Source organism: Fusarium coffeatum (assembly GCF_003316985.1).
Source record: "Fusarium coffeatum strain FIESC_28 chromosome Unknown BRIP53273_contig_198, whole genome shotgun sequence".
Lineage (NCBI taxonomy): Eukaryota > Fungi > Ascomycota > Sordariomycetes > Hypocreales > Nectriaceae > Fusarium > Fusarium coffeatum.
Genome location: NW_022157991.1, coordinates 27,090 through 42,473, shown reverse-complemented (window position 1 = coordinate 42,473; position 15,384 = coordinate 27,090). Strand labels below are relative to the sequence as shown.

At 48.3% G+C, this 15,384-nt stretch overlaps 7 protein-coding genes across 7 annotated transcripts; 2 read left to right on the top strand and 5 right to left on the bottom strand.

Annotated features, from left to right (window-relative positions):
- Window positions 1-375: 375 nt before the first annotated feature.
- FIESC28_08455 (uncharacterized protein) lies at window positions 376-1,197 on the bottom strand (the record flags this gene model as incomplete). Its single annotated transcript, XM_031162593.1, has 1 exon — window positions 376-1,197. The coding sequence occupies one exon, from the start codon at window positions 1,195-1,197 to the stop codon at window positions 376-378; it is 822 nt and encodes a 273-aa protein (XP_031013362.1).
- Window positions 1,198-2,638: 1,441 nt separating this feature from the next.
- On the bottom strand, window positions 2,639-8,207 carry FIESC28_08454 (uncharacterized protein; the record flags this gene model as incomplete). The annotated part of the gene is made up of 15 exons (XM_031162592.1): window positions 2,639-2,836; window positions 2,889-3,017; window positions 3,072-3,112; window positions 3,161-3,211; window positions 3,261-3,398; window positions 3,453-3,596; window positions 3,663-4,070; window positions 4,127-4,160; window positions 4,253-4,554; window positions 4,608-4,744; window positions 4,819-5,019; window positions 5,071-5,274; window positions 5,330-5,517; window positions 5,623-5,656; window positions 6,058-8,207. The coding sequence occupies 15 exons, from the start codon at window positions 8,205-8,207 to the stop codon at window positions 2,639-2,641; spliced, it is 4,359 nt and encodes a 1,452-aa protein (XP_031013361.1).
- A 572-nt stretch (window positions 8,208-8,779) lies between these two features.
- Window positions 8,780-10,135, bottom strand: FIESC28_08453 (uncharacterized protein; the record flags this gene model as incomplete). Its single annotated transcript, XM_031162591.1, has 1 exon — window positions 8,780-10,135. The coding sequence occupies one exon, from the start codon at window positions 10,133-10,135 to the stop codon at window positions 8,780-8,782; it is 1,356 nt and encodes a 451-aa protein (XP_031013360.1).
- An 824-nt stretch (window positions 10,136-10,959) lies between these two features.
- Window positions 10,960-12,649, top strand: FIESC28_08452 (uncharacterized protein; the record flags this gene model as incomplete). Its single annotated transcript, XM_031162590.1, has 6 exons — window positions 10,960-11,094; window positions 11,159-11,239; window positions 11,290-11,725; window positions 11,775-12,380; window positions 12,433-12,557; window positions 12,611-12,649. 6 exons carry the CDS (start codon window positions 10,960-10,962, stop codon window positions 12,647-12,649), a joined length of 1,422 nt encoding a protein of 473 aa, XP_031013359.1.
- A 188-nt stretch (window positions 12,650-12,837) lies between these two features.
- On the bottom strand, window positions 12,838-13,278 carry FIESC28_08451 (uncharacterized protein; the record flags this gene model as incomplete). The annotated part of the gene is made up of 1 exon (XM_031162589.1): window positions 12,838-13,278. One exon carries the CDS (start codon window positions 13,276-13,278, stop codon window positions 12,838-12,840), a length of 441 nt encoding a protein of 146 aa, XP_031013358.1.
- A 233-nt stretch (window positions 13,279-13,511) lies between these two features.
- On the top strand, window positions 13,512-13,998 carry FIESC28_08450 (uncharacterized protein; the record flags this gene model as incomplete). The annotated part of the gene is made up of 3 exons (XM_031162588.1): window positions 13,512-13,586; window positions 13,653-13,906; window positions 13,965-13,998. The coding sequence occupies 3 exons, from the start codon at window positions 13,512-13,514 to the stop codon at window positions 13,996-13,998; spliced, it is 363 nt and encodes a 120-aa protein (XP_031013357.1).
- Window positions 13,999-14,252: 254 nt separating this feature from the next.
- Window positions 14,253-15,322, bottom strand: FIESC28_08449 (uncharacterized protein; the record flags this gene model as incomplete). The annotated part of the gene is made up of 2 exons (XM_031162587.1): window positions 14,253-14,963; window positions 15,017-15,322. 2 exons carry the CDS (start codon window positions 15,320-15,322, stop codon window positions 14,253-14,255), a joined length of 1,017 nt encoding a protein of 338 aa, XP_031013356.1.
- Between the last annotated feature and the right edge of the window lie 62 nt (window positions 15,323-15,384).

The following is a 15,384-nucleotide window of genomic DNA, read 5'->3' as shown; positions in this document are numbered from 1 at the left end:
GCTGGTAAGGGGCGGATTAGTAGTTGGGTCGGTGACGACCAGCGAATCCCCGCTGTTGTATGTTTTTTTGCGTACCTACCTTTTTACCTCTATATCTTGAAGTCCCGAAAGGTCCTTATTAAACAGCCTTTACCTTTTTACAAAGCTCAGATATCATATGTACGTGGATGTGTCTTGACCCTGGGCTATTTGCCAAGTATCCTTAAAGTTGGAGGGGTAGTGGTGTAAGTAATACAGACCAACACACAAAGCTGCCAAATGTGATTGATCAAGTAAAATGTCTTGAGAATTGAAAGTCTATAGGTACTCTATCTGCAACATGGATATCATGAATGAAAAACCGCTAATCTTATACACCACAATCCAACAAACCACTTAGGATACGGCCGCAGCAACCGCGGCTGAACTAGCAGAAGCTGAAGAAGCCGACGCACCAGCTGTAGCGTTATCCCTCTGGACCTTTTGCCAGATAGACATGCAACTCATGACAGTCATAAGAGCCCACATATTTCCCAACTCGCCTGTCGCACCGCTTCCTCGGAACTGAAGCTCTCCAACGCCAGACATGGTCTTCCAGCAGCTGGCATTTCCCCAGACTGCCACAATCTCCTTGCCGTCACTGGTATAACCCTCGCCGCTGTTGCTCTTCTCATCAGCAAGATCATCCTCGCTGGACGAGTAATCCTCCTTGGTGTCGGTGCTTCCGAGACGCACGAGCTTGTAGCCACCCCATCGTGACTGTCCGACACTCTTGACTTCAGCACCGCGCGAGCGACGCCATTCAAAACGCTCGACGCGCTGCTCTGGACCGTTACCGACTAGACAGCCGAACCAGAAACGACCCTTCAGTCCCTGGGGTCGGCGTAGAGTCTCTTCATGGACACCATGGCCTGTAGGGGAGGGTAGTGTGATGAGGTAATCGTCGTGGTATTGCTTGATTCTTGAAGATGTTGCGATGGGAGCCGAGTCGGAGTTGGGACCCTTATGGATAATGATATCGCCGTATAAACCTCGAAGGAAGCTAAGGGTATACATGGGCTCAGCGTCGGGTGGACCAAGACTGATGTTTCTGCTTGTGAAGCAGCAGGCATATTTCCTCCATGAGCTTTGGTATGTCATGCGGATGATTGTAGGGATAGCTTGGAGCTCTTCGTCTGAGAGCTGGTAGGGAGAGAGTTTTGAGTCTGAGTTGCCCATTGTGTAGATGTGATAAGGTGAGAGTTGTTTGTAGGTGATTGAGTGAGTGAAAGATGGTTGAGACTGAATGATTGTCTTGATTGAGAGATTATTTGTTTGATGATATCTTGTCAAGACTGGCGAAGCCTTCAACTTATATATTCAAGAGTCTGATACTCAGCTACGATAGAATAGGTAGATGGTGATATAGAGCGAGCGCTGCATTGATACTGTTTTAGGAATAGATCAGCGAATCCTTCGAGTTTCCAGCGCCGCTGAGACACAGCCGCAGTCTTAGCTCGATACCTGTCGGTGTTGGCGGCATATTATGACGTAGGTAAGATCCAAGGCGCCCTGTAAGGCTGGTCGATTCCCCCCGTTCAGGGTCCAACCAGAGCCCTGCACTATCGATCGTGGTTACGGAAAAGGGAAATATGAGGATCATCAATCTCTAGCTTCAGGGAAGTCGCCTGAACCTACTGCGCCATCGAGGGTCCATCCAATGCTACTGTAGATATTTGCATAGCCTTGGACTAGTTGTAATGCTGCGCAGTAGAGTTTCATTCTGTTTTGATTAAATGATATGCATTTGCCATTCCCTAGTTGCTATCGAGCGTATTCCCAGCGCTGCAGATCAACATATTTGGGTTGATGATTCTGTTGCCGTTCTACCCGTCAATTATATTCCTCATCTAGATAATTTGCTTCGACTCTAGGTACTACTATTATTACTGTGTATTGTTTTTCTTGTTTGGCCTAGATCTGTGACTCCCATGAGCACTTGACGATACCACGACCAGCGACTTATTGGCACTTGGCAACTCGCCTGAAAATACCCAAAGTCTTATGACCTCAGTTCACGGATGCATCATTTTCAACTGTATAAGCCGTAGTTGCTCTCTGATGCCAAGTGCTCATCATAGGTCAAACCCTCGATTCTACATCTGTTTCAGATTGATAAGGAAAGAGAAAGAGAGAAGTGGAGAGATCGCAGATGCAATTTATATATGCGGAAAGTTACAGTGCATATTATAAATTTACATACAGTCCGAAGATGCCTCGTCGAGCTTGTGTTAATACTGCACAAGGTTCAAAATCAGCATATGTGTGACCAAATGTGTAACTTTGTCGAGTACACCTTTGCGAGTATTTACAAATCCAAGGTGTCATTGTGAAAACCTAGGTATTTAAAGTGCTGCCTAAAAAGTCACTACCTCCTGAGTCGAGGTTATACAGGATAAACTGGACAATCTCGTTCTTATAGGCACCTAGTTGCAGACCGGCCGTCCCGTTCAACATGTTCAACAATGAAAGCATACATACCATGACTGTGGTTCTTCCTGTTATGGAGAGGTAAAATTGTCAGCTTTCAGGCCGGGCCATTGATTAACTGAAGGGCCAACTGCAGGCACTGGGAAGTCAACTGGAGTTATCTATCTCATTCCTGATCCTCGTACTTTATTTACTTTAAAGACGCAGCCTTCTTCTTCTCCAGAGCCTTTTCCATAGCCTCAACTCTTTTATCAATCTTCTCAAAAGACCAACTATTCCATGGTGAGGGGTAAACCAGGGGTCTAAGATCAAATCGGTGATCGTCTGGAGAGTAGTTCTCGACATGGACAGCAGGTGTTGCCACAGCTTGTTTGTGTCTGTTGATATACTAAAGAATTGTTAGCTCAGTCAATAGCAATTTTGGCCGAAGAAAAACATACATGGAATCCGTGGAATCGCTTGACTTTGGTGGCAACTTCTCGCGGGGTCAGTTTGCCCTCACCACCCCATTCCTCAAGAAGTCGGAGGAACATGCCGTATGGGCCGAGTTTGCTTTCTTTACGTAGACGCTGCGATATTTATGAGTTTGACTGTCTATAAGTTTAGGGATTGTTTTGACTTACCCCGAAACGAGAGAGCTCGTCATATGTCATGCCCATATCAGCTGAGATTGTGTTAGTCAATTGCTATCAAACAAACGAACATGACTCACCTTCGTCACTCTGAACATAGTCTGCGGTAATAGGCTCAAGCTCGGCCGTAGCTGTATCGTGTTAGAATCATAATGATGCTGACTTGAGGGCTTGACGTACGAATAGCGTGGATAAATTCCTCCAGGATAGGCATGTCAAAGCTCTTGGCGGACCAAGCGATGAACCTCTTCAAGTCTGTCTTACTAACGCTGCCGATGGGGTTCACATCAGCCGAAGAGCAATCGTACTTGGTAAGATCTGGGGTATGCTGTCAGCCAATGTCATTGTAAATCTCCTGGATAGGTTACTCACATCCTCGTAGGCACTCATCGACGTTGCTGGATCCAAGAACAAGTAGACTGCCTCCTCCTGGTCGCTGTCGTACTGTTGGCAGCATTTGGGCATAGTAATAGGCAATGACCATACGGCTACGGGCCTGAATGTTTTGTAGAGCCACTGTAGAAATTAGTACATCGACCAAATGAAATCATGGCATGACTGAAAAAGGGTGGATCAACATACAGTTCTCAGTCGCTGATCCTCCATGGACCTTGAATTTGGGCTCAAATCCAGTGCCTTGAGTGAGCAGGTTCTTTGTGGCGTTGAAAGTATCGTCGATGTTCATGTCAGTGTGGTAGCTTCCAATGCGCTCGGAGAGATCCTTGGCACGCTGGCGAGTCTCCTTGCTGCTCTGCTTCTCCATGCCCATGTAAATGGTATGGAAGATCTGGCTACAGAACTCCTCAGCAGTTTCGGGCAGCTTATCAGAGTACACAGCGATTCGCTTGACATCCTCAATGACCTCTTCGTTGCCTGCCTTGATGGCCGCAACAACAAGCCGACACATGCTGAAGACGATAGTGGCGGTCGCACACGAATCGATACCTCCAGAAAGGGGTACAAGGTAACCAGAAGCCTTGCTTCGTCGTACTGTTTTCCAATTAGCCTCTTGATAGCCTGGCCGAATACCGATGAAAGAAACTCACAGTAATCCCAGAGCCAGCAAGCGGGACCAAGGGCCTAGATTGAGCAAAAGGTTAGCATAGGTCCTCGTAGAGAGATTCTTTATTACCACAGTGAAAACACGAAGAAGGGGTTCCGTAGACACTTACAATTTCTTCCTCGGGGACGTGATATCTGGCTGGTCTAGGAGGTGTTGGAGCTCGTAGAAGGTCAATGTCAAGGTCTTCCGCGCTTAGGCTAAAGTCGACCTCAATTCTTTCATACACTGGTGCTTGGACAGCCTGGAAGTTGCGAGATGGGGCAAATCGATAGGCACGAACTTCTTCGAGATCCACGGTCGCTGTAACCACTTCGACGTCGTCCAAGCTGAACTGAGCACCTTGGGCCACAATGTTGCCGTTCACCATGATAAGGGATGAACCGTCGTAAAGAAGTCTGTCTCCATCGGAGCCTAAGACGATGTGAGATTGAGTAAGATGCGTGTAAGGGTTGAGATCAAGTTACCGGACTGGTTAGCGTATAGGTAAATACCGCCGCTCTTGCGGGTTGCTTCGGAAATCAGGGCGATGCGCTCATCGAGCTTTCTCAATGTGTGGTGAGAGCCAGAGGAGTTGGTGAAGATTTCGACGCCATTGAGAGCCCTAAATGATCATTAGCTATCTTGCACATTGGCTCCATCGCTTCCAGAGTAAGTTGAGGTTGCATTAGAACATACATGTTGATGTGAGGTGCCTGGGGAGTGAAAAGTTCCTCGCACGTCTCAGCAGCGACAGTTGTATCATTGAGAGATAGAACAACATCACCAATAGGAACTTGTCGAACACCTTGATGCTTCTGTAGACCAGGAGGAAGGTTATACTGCTCAACATATCTCGGTCTGTTCCAAGGAGTAAAGAAGCGGTTCTCTCTGAAGTTTCTGTAGAGTCGGGTCAGTATGAGGGTTCCTTCTGGGGTAAGTACTACACACCCATCATTAGCGAGATAGATCTTGGGTCGAAGACACAAAAGCTTTCCGTCGAGGATAATGGCACGGCAGTTGTACCGACAACCCCTGTGCATAAGAGGAAGACCGACATCAATAAGGATGCCATGGAGTTCGGTATCAGCCAAGATTGCGAGGAGTGATTCCAGGGAGTGATCATAGACGTCAGCCTCAAGGAAATGGTCCAAACTATCAATCAATGTCAGAATATCTTTACTGTACTAATATGGGTCAAAGAACTTACCATCCATAGCCTGTGATCTCAAGCTCAGGACCCGTTCTCAGAGTAGCTCCAGCTTCCTTGGCCAAGATGATACTCTTGCGGATTCTCTTAAGGTTGCCCGCCCAATCCAGCACCCACTGATTGAGGGAACATGTCGCCAAAGTGATTAAATCCGCCATCTTGAACTGAAGATGCCGTCGATAGAAAAGCTGAAGGTTTAGTTAGGTAGGTTGGTGACTGTAGCTATCCATTAAGAGAGGCAGGTGGGCCTTTGATTAGGTTATGTATTCGCGCGGGGTACAGGGCAAGCTTACCTGAGGTAGGTGCGATAGCGGCATACCAAACGCCCTATAACATGCGTCAAGCATTCCAACTTGACTTGGTAGACGAACTTTGAACTATCAATTCTAGGAATACACTTATTATGTTCTCTTTACCTTTAACATCCTCTTCTTATTCATTAAATCGGTACTTATTATATACCTGCTTGAATAATTTATGATGCAAATATCTCATAATGACTACCTACTGATGCCCCACCAGATCTTGTCTCAAACCACCGAATACCGATTGTCCGAGAACTTCAACTCATTATACTAACCGTTTCGATAGGGTTCGAAACTTAAAGAGACTTTTTATCTTCATAAACTTCATATTCTCTATTCTACATCCATCGCCCGTTTTATACTCTAAATAGTTTTACATGGGATTATATGATACATGGTGGCATTACCTCTCCGTCCTCTCACTTACTGTACCCTCCTTTGGCAAGAGCCTCCTCGAACATCACCTTACAAGGAACCTTGCTACCCAGCTTGGCACACAGGAGGAAGGCACCACTGAGCTTGCGGTGCAAACTGTATGTCTCCTCAGGCGGGGGTGCAAGTCTCTCTTGAAGCATCACAGGGATCAGTGCTTTCACACGCTCTGTAATAGTCTGGTCCTTGAAGTCGTAGATGTCGGGCGCGTTGGCAAGGAAAGGTTCAGCGAGTGTAAGAACAGACTTTGTGTGTGCCTCGACCATAGTGCGGCTCTCATGGCCTGTCAGGTAACCAAGACTCTCAGACAACTCCTTGACGGCGGCCTTGTCGGATCGAGAGGCCGCAGCAAGGAGCTGTACGTACTGGGTAACAAACTCATCGGGATACTCGCGAGAAGCTCCAAAGTCGAGCAACTCAAGCATATTGAGGTCTTCGTTATAGAGGAAGTTTGTCCAGTTAGGATCCGTCTGCATGAAACGGAACTCGGTGATCTCACGGAGACAGAGTCGAAGAATCTGTGTGCCGATCCAGTCGCGCTGCTCCTGAGTAAAGGATGTGATGCGGGTCACGCCAATGCCATCCATGAAGTCCATAGTGAGGACTTGCTTGCCGGATGCTTCAGGGTAGACACTCGGCACCATAAAAACATCCTTCTCAGACGATCCAAGAAGCTCCTTGTAGCGCTGAGCGCACTGAAGCTCGCGCTCGTAGTCGCACTCCCAACCAAGTTCCAGTCGTGCATTGTCAATTGTCTTATTGAGATATAGGCCTCTGGGTAGAAGCTTAGTTGCTGTAAGGAGAAGGCTGAGATTGTCGAGATCTGAGTTGATTGAGTCGGCAACACCAGGGAACTGAATTTTGACAGCCACTCGCTTGCCATTCTTCAAAACTGCCTTATGAACTTGTCCGATCGAAGCCGCGGCGATGGGCTTTTCTTCAAACTCGCTAAATAGTTCCCTCCACTCAGGACCGAGATTGGCGACGAGCACACGATCACGCTGCCAAGCGGGCATGTAATCAGCACGATCCTGAACGCGTTGAAGGACCTGTTGGATGGGAGCCGGAAGCATCTTGGTGTCCTGGAAGCTCATCATCTGACCAAGCTTCAAAGCAGCACCACGCATCCGCGAGAGTTTGGCAACCAGGCGTTCCATGTTCTTCTCACTCAAGAGGACGGATCCCTGACCACCGCCACTAAAAGCTCGGCTGAAGCCTTCGGTCATGGCACCTCCCAACATGCCAGCAGCAAGGCCACCATAATTCCATATTCGGCTGATGCGTGACGAGGGAACACTGGACTCTCTCAGAGCATGTGGGGTTTCTGAGGGTGCTACTGCATCTCCAGCAATCTCTTTTGCGGCCTGGATGACGTCTTCATCGATCTTCTTATCAGCTTCAGGGACAACCGGAGCGACCTTCTCTGGTTCAGGCACGGGTGTCTCCTCTACAGTCTTTGTTTCCGCAAACTTCTCCTGCACAGGCGTAGGCTTCTGCTCTACAGACTTCGCGGGTTCCGTAGGTTCCACATATTTTGTGACAGGTTCTTGGGGCTTCTCGGGCTCCGCATCGAAGATATCCTCTGGACGGGGTGGGGGAGGAGGCCAATTTCTCATGGGATGCTCCTTCACGGGACCTCCGGCTCCAGGTCTTGCAGGTGGTGCACCAGGTCTGCCTTGCTTTCGTAGGGAATCGAGGACCTTGGAACCTCGTGCCGTATGGAAGATGTTGATGTCGACTCCGGGTGGTAAATCAAGATCATCCTCCTTGGCCGGTTCGGATGTAGCTTGTTGCTGTGGACTCGGCCTGAGATTTGGTATCGGACTACTGAACGGAGCTCGTTCGGTGCTCGTAGATTCCGGTTGGACATTTTGTCTATCTTTCGCCGTCTCGATTATAGAATCCGTCTCTCGTGCAGTCTGCCCGTAAGTCACGTCATCATTCGGCCTCGTAGCAGTATGTGTCGCATCTGCTGTCGGTGGGCTCTTCTGAGCATTTCGCTTTCTCAATGCCGCAGCGACGCTCGATGTTCGGCTATAAGTGTCGATCTGGCGACCTCGAAGAGCGACATGCTTGGCGGCGACGCCTCGAGAGGCATTGAGCACGGCTGCGAGGTCGATAGCGAAGTCGACGAACCTCATCAGGTCGATAAGGCCTCAAAGGTCCAGAAGCGCATTGAATAGAGGTAATTAATGGTATCTGGCGTGCTGGCTTTGGCTGCCAGCTTAACAAGGTGGGTTGCTGGTTCCAAGGTTCGGCGAAAAAAAGTCCATGACTTAATTGATGGGTCATGCAACTAAGGGGGTTAACCACATCAACTGCCGAAGATGTATTGATCTAGAATAATATCCAAATCCAAATCCAGGTACAAGTAGATACGAATAATAGTACAGCTTCAATATTTACATACAAATTACGAACTAACAAAAGAACGTCCCAATAGTCTGAGCATGGACCGAGCATAAAGCTAGACAATGGAGAGCTTAGATAAATCGATCACAGCCTCTTATCTTTATGGCGGCTTGTAGACTGTACATGAAAAACCAAGAACGATTGGAACCTGGTCTCTATTGATAAAACCTCTTCTCTCTATGGTTGTTGAAGCATCCCGCTTTGTAAAACCGCCCTATAAAAAAAAACGGCACTTTCGTCAAGCTGCAGTAACCAATAACGCCGACGCCATGCTAAAAAATACATATAAAATTCAAAGTCCTCACTTTGATCCCGATGTTGAGCCAGGTTTCTTAACTGATCTCAAAAGAGACCCTCGTGGAGTCATGGGCTTATTAGACTGCCCAAATGAACTCCCGCTTGATCCGCGTCCAGGTGTGCCAATTTTGCTCCACAGCCTCTGTGCTGCTGGTGTCAGGCCTCCAGCAGATACTCGAGGGCTACTTGGGAATTTGGGGACTGGTGTTTTATCGACCCTCCCTGTGAGTCCATTCCTTGTGGATTCCTTCTTTGATTGCGATATCCGGTCCACCATACGCTCATGTAGACTCTCTCTGTCGCGTTGCTCCTGTAGGCGGAAAGGGTTTGGCGTTGCATCTCCTGGACCCAAGTTGATGATGGGTGCAGGAAGTATCGGCTCATCTTCATCATCCTCGTCGTCGACAAAGGCGTAACCATTCACTCTTGGCGTCTCCTCTCCGGTAACACTTGAATCTTGATCACTCTTCCGGGGCCTGCCTGCGATGGCGTCTCGCACTGCAGACATGGTGGGCGATGGTGGTCGTTGTATGACGCGTGGCTCAGGCATTCTAGTGTTTGCGTATACAATCGATTTGGGCGCCATCTTTGAAGATTCCTCGGCTTTCTGAGAAACAGTAACAACTCCATCTTCAACTCCATCGGGTCTGAACATCAAGTTGTTCTTAGGATCGGCATTCCAGGTATCTGGGCGTGCCGGACGGTCGTCTTTGTCTTTGATAGCAAGACGATCGCGTTTAGAACCGTCATCTATGAGGCTCCGCGTTTGCCCGATTCGATCTTCAACCTCCTTCTGTTTGATCATTTGTTTTGAGGGTAGTTTGTTACCGCGCCAAAGCCAAGCATACTTTTCGGCCTTTTTCTGGTTCTGCTTGTCAATAAGCTTGTAAAAGCTCTCGTTGTCCTCGCTTGTATACGTCTCCTGAAATTTGGACAAACTCATGTTGGACTTTAGGCGTGGTCGAGATTCGGGTATATGTGAAGAAACAGAAGCCGGCGTATCACCTCCATATGCTGAGGGTGTCTGGTCTCCAGGAGCGAAAGAGTTTGTTGCCTTTGGAGGAAGAGGTGTGCTTTGGCGTCCTGGAGTCATAACATGTTGAAGTCTTCGTCCTGCACTCGAGATCCAGGCGGAATCCTTTGACTCTAATGCATCGAGGTATTCCTGCTGTGTCTCTGTCTGTAGCAACCCAGGGAAGAAGTCTCGAGCTATGATCTGAGACAAGGTTTCTGTGTAGGTATCCTCGTCGAGGACTTTCTTTGGCCTTTTCATCTTTTTAGCAGGAGGAGGAGGGGGCATCAAAGCGGTGTCGGACCGCTTGCGCACCAGCGCATTTGATGTCCCTGATCCTGACTCCATGATGTGAGTGAATGTAATCCGGGGTTGATAACGAGTAAGTATGAGCTATGAGTCGAGTTGTGAGATTAGAACAGCTTAGTGGGGCGATTAAGATATGCAACTAACCGATTTTCAGGCACAAGACCTGACAGCTTACATAAATTTACCACGAATTTCATAAGTCGCGTGACCTTATAGCTGCGTGATGTTCAGTTCAATACCTTTCTGAAGAATAACATAAATTTGTTCTGAATATTGGTTTAGAGCTGAAGATATGGATCCTGCATGTAGGATGGTAGCCGCTGAAACATGCTCCAGTTACATCCACAGATGTTTGATGCAGTCCAGGGTGGCGATTGATAAAAGATTCCCCGTCTTTTGACGCCTGTTCAGACGCTAGGCATTCCAGAGACAATGCCCGGACGATTTGCACCCAGGTAGGCAACCTATGCTTACAGGGGCCCTAGACCTATCATATTGGCTGAAAGCCCTGAAACCTCGCCCGTTAAGCCCCCGATGGAGCCGTCAGGTTCGGTTCATGACGCGCCGCCAGCGGGGGGCAAGTTAACTCCACCAAAAGCCGCCCGCCATCAACCTCCAAAACTTCTTTGCTCTTCCTCGCATTGTGGAACCGACCATTATTCGCAGTCCGCCTCGCTTCTGCAGCATTCCACGAGCTTATTCTTAACCTGCACACTTCAAATTCGAGTCCCTCTCTTTTTGCGACTGACTTGAGTGGTCGATACTGCGCTCGGCGCAAAACCACCAAACAACTACCCCTCCCCCTCCTCTCATCTTCCATCTCTTTCTCTGACGCCCTCGACAAACCTCGAACGTTTTACAAAATGGATGCTGTCGAACTCAAAAACCAAGGCAACAAAGCCTTTCAGTCAGGAGACTACCCTAGCGCAGTCGACCTTTATACTCAGGCTATCGAAAAGAACGACAAGGAGCCTACTTTCTTCACCAACCGAGCCCAGGTGCGAAGTCATACACAGGACTTACGACCGTTAAATTGGACATTGTATTAACTTCAGGAACCAGGCATACATCAAAACTGAAGCTTATGGATATGCCGTCGCTGATGCCACAAAAGCTATTGAGCTTAACCCAAAGCTTGTCAAGGTTCGCCACGAACCATTGAAGCATACAAGTTCGAATTCTGACCTAGGCAGGCGTTTTACCGACGAGGTCTAGCTAAGACTGCGATCCTACGACCCAAGGAGGCTATCGATGATTTCAAGACGTGTGTTACTCTCGATCCCAACAACAAAGATGCCAGGCTCAAGTTGGAAGAGTGCAAGAAGATTGTCAGGCAGCTGGCTTTCTTTGCTGCTATCGAGGTTGGTGATGAGCCTTCAGCAGCCGAGGGTCTCGATCTGGACTCGATGGTTGTTGAGCCGGGATACGATGGCGTGCGACTAGGCGAGGAGATGACACAAGAATTCATCGACGACATGATCGAGCGTTTCAAGAACGGCAAGAAGATTCACCGAAAATACGTCTACCAGATTCTTCTTGCCGTTAAGAAGATCGTCTACGATGAACCTACAATGGTTGAGGTGGAGATTCCTAGCGATGTCAAGCTTACTGTCTGTGGTGACACTCACGGTAAGAATTCTGCCTGCCAATGTCTTGTCCAGCTAACTAATCCTTTTAGGTCAATACTTCGATCTTATGGAGTTGTTCCGCCGCAACGGCACTCCTGACGAGAAGCATTGGTATCTGTTTAACGGTGACTTTGTGGATCGAGGTTCCTGGTCAACTGAGATCGCCCTGCTTTTGTATGCTTACAAGTGGCTACGACCTAAGCAGTTCTTCCTGAACCGTGGAAACCACGAGACAGACGACATGAACCGGGTCTATGGTTTCGAGGGCGAATGCAAGGCCAAGTACAACGAGCGAGTCTTCAAGTTATTCTCCGAGAGTTTCTCTGCTTTGGCTCTGGCTACACTCATTGGCAAGAAGTACCTTGTTCTTCATGGAGGTCTCTTCTCAGATGACAGTGTCACTCTTGACGATATCCGAAAATTGAACCGACACGGCCAGCGACAACCCGGACAGGCTGGCTTGATGATGGAGATGCTTTGGACCGATCCCCAGGAGGAGAATGGCCGGGGTCCTAGTAAGCGTGGTGTCGGCATGCAGTTCGGTCCCGACATTACCAAGAAGTTCTGTGAGAAGAACGGTCTTGAGGCTGTTATTCGAAGTCACGAGGTTCGCATGGATGGTTATGAGGTGCAGCACGATGGTCGCTGTATTACCGGTGAGTTGATCCGGCTATCTATTTATGACTTTGCCACTAACATTTTCATTAGTCTTTTCTGCCCCTCGATACTGTGACTCGACAGAAAACAGGGGCGCTTACATTAACATCGGCCCCGATTACAAGCTTCAGTACGAGCAATTCGATGCCGTGCCCCATCCCGACATTAAGCCTATGGTAAGTTGATGCTTCGTGTCTAGATACATCTCTCAACACTAACACAATGCCAGGCATATGCGCAAAGCTCTCTCATGTCCTCTCTCATGTAGAAATGGCGGAGAGCTCGTAGAAAGAGAAATTGGCGGCGGTTTCGGGGTGTATTCGGGTCCCAGGCGTCTGGAAACGGTGCATTTGCAAGGTAGGCTGATGGGCGATGTACTTTCATACATTTATACCCCATCTAGATGATCAGATGAAGTTCCAGTTCAACGATGATGAATATAACAAATGCCACTCTTCATGCGTTCCAAAGTCGATTTTGTCCGTCAGCCCCAACCATGGCGCCTAACCAGTCCGAACACTGTCGGAGTTGAAGGCTTATTTGCTCGCCATTGTCGCTTGTGCCTCTCCAAGCTGTGATCGCTGCAGCGAAAGAACCGAGGTCTAGTCTTGGAATGCGAACCCATGCATGGTTGTTTTCCACTTTAAGAATATCGATAGAGATAGCAACACCCGTAGTTCCTAAGAATTGTCGAAGAGCAGTTGTGCAGTAGCTTTTAAGGGAAAGATCGTCCAGGACGACAGATGAAGAACTGCTGGGAAGATCCGTCACAAGCTCTAGGTGGGCGTATGAGAAGGGCGGTTCCTTGATTGTGCAGGTGAGAATATCATGAGACTTCTCAAGATCTTTCTGTTGAAAGATATTCTTTTGGCTTGACTGGCTTGGATTTTGTGTCATTTTGAGTTGAAAAACTGTGAAGGTTTTCTGAAGGTTGGGTGTTGAGATCCATCTTCAATTAGAGATTGAAGTCGAGGTGGATATCGCAGTTAGTGCATACCCCGCTTATATGCATCACGACACTTTATCGCCGCCTTTGTTGTCGCGAACTGGTCTGCGCTGAACAACTCTTCACGACCGCATTTCCTCTTCCACGAAAACGCTATAACGATCTTCTCTACAAAACCCCAAACATGTCGACCGTTCCATCCAGTAATGCGCGTAACCTGCGAGCGTGCATGATCTGCTCCATCATCATGACCAGCACTGTTAGTCCAACCATCACGAAATCTCCCCAAAACGAATTCAATAAACTAATGTTTATCGACATCTAGCGCTTCCAAAACGAAGGTTGCCCCAACTGCGAAGAATTCCTGCACCTCCAGCATTCCCAGGATCAAATCGAGAGCTGTACATCTACCGTCTTCGAGGGTGTTATCACACTCGCAAATCCGAGCGAATCGTGGATCGCAAAGTACCAGCGTCTCGACAGCTACGTGCCCGGCATGTATGCTATCAAAGTCTTGGGACAGCTTCCTGACGATGTGCGATCGACGTTGGAGGACGAGTATAGAATACAGTACATTCCGTAAGTCAAACCTCTAGGTACACTGGCATTGAATGGGGCTAACATCGTGGATTTGTAGACGTGACGGCACAGACGCAGAGAACGATGCTTAAATACGGCAGTCGGTCGATGCGTGCGATGATTAGATCTACTGTTTCTGGCGAAACTGGCGTTGAAGGGATGGAATAGCAGTGTTTATGTAGAGATAACGGAAAACCAAGAATCGTCATTTTAATATATTGTAGTGGTATCTATGATGGATAATCAAACCAATAACGCCCCAACCATGTCCTGTGATATGCATTGTGTCCTTGTCTTTCGACAGAAATTCCAGTCTCGCCATGCCACGAAATAGAATCGCAGCAGTTTAGTTATTCTTCTGCTTCTTATTGGAGCCCATGCCGAAGCTAAAGCCAGCAGACTCCCTGGACCGCTTCTTTTCCATCTCCTCCTTCATAATACGTTCGGCCTCGCTCATCTTTTTGGGTGGTTCGATTTTGGCGGCTTTCTTGGGTCCTGAAGAGAGCGCGTTCTTCTTGGCCTGAGCGAAGACGTTCTTGGTTTGCGGCTTTCCACCAAGCTTCATCGAGATACCCCCAAATCCGCTTGGCTTCGCTGGTGCCGTTTCAGGTTCCTTTGCCTTTTCAGTGGTCGTTTCTGTCGTCTTGGAAGACTCTGCTTCTTGTGTAGACGTGTCGGGCGCGGGACTCTCCGATGCCTTCGTTTCGGGGGCGGCTGGCTTCGCTCCAAATGAGAGCGTGATCTTCTCGCCCTCTTGGCGTTTTAACTCGCGGGCTTCAGGATCTTCTTCTTTTTCTTCGTCGTTGGTGCCAGCGGCGGCTTGTGCTCGTTTGATTTGCTCTCGGATCATGCGCTGTTCCAACTCTTCGTTGCCCTGATCTTGCGCCTCCTTGCGCCTTAATGCATCTTGTCGTCGCAGGGCCTCTGGTGACTTATCGATCCAAGATATATGTATGCCCTTCTCGGTCTCTTCTACTCGACAAATACCTTCGCGGCCCAGGTGCTTCGCGAGATCGGTGAGTGAACTGAATTTAGTACTGTTCATATGAATGTGCTCCTGTTTTGTATTAGTAAGTTGGCGAAAAAAGAAAGACCCTGCTTAGAGCTTACCTTATTGGCAATGTATTCTTGATAGAAACGATTGATATGAACCTGTTTCTCTCCGTGGCCAGTCCTTAGAAGCAGAAGGAAGTCGCTTAAGAACTGTTTGGTATAGTCGTTGATGTATTTCTTGGGGTCTTCGCCGACGAGAAGCATTTGTCGCACATGGCTTTCGCTCATTGTATGCTGCTTGAATCCGTTGGCGTCTCTACATTGTTTCTCGCATGGCTGACAGTACCATCTCAACCGCTGAAGACCCTTGGCCTTCATGCGGTTGGCGACAAATTTAGTGGATCCGACTTCAGCTTTACCCATGGTGTTGAGGTTGTGGTTGAATTGTTTGAGTTGGCTCAGTTTGCCATTGAACGCGAGCCGCT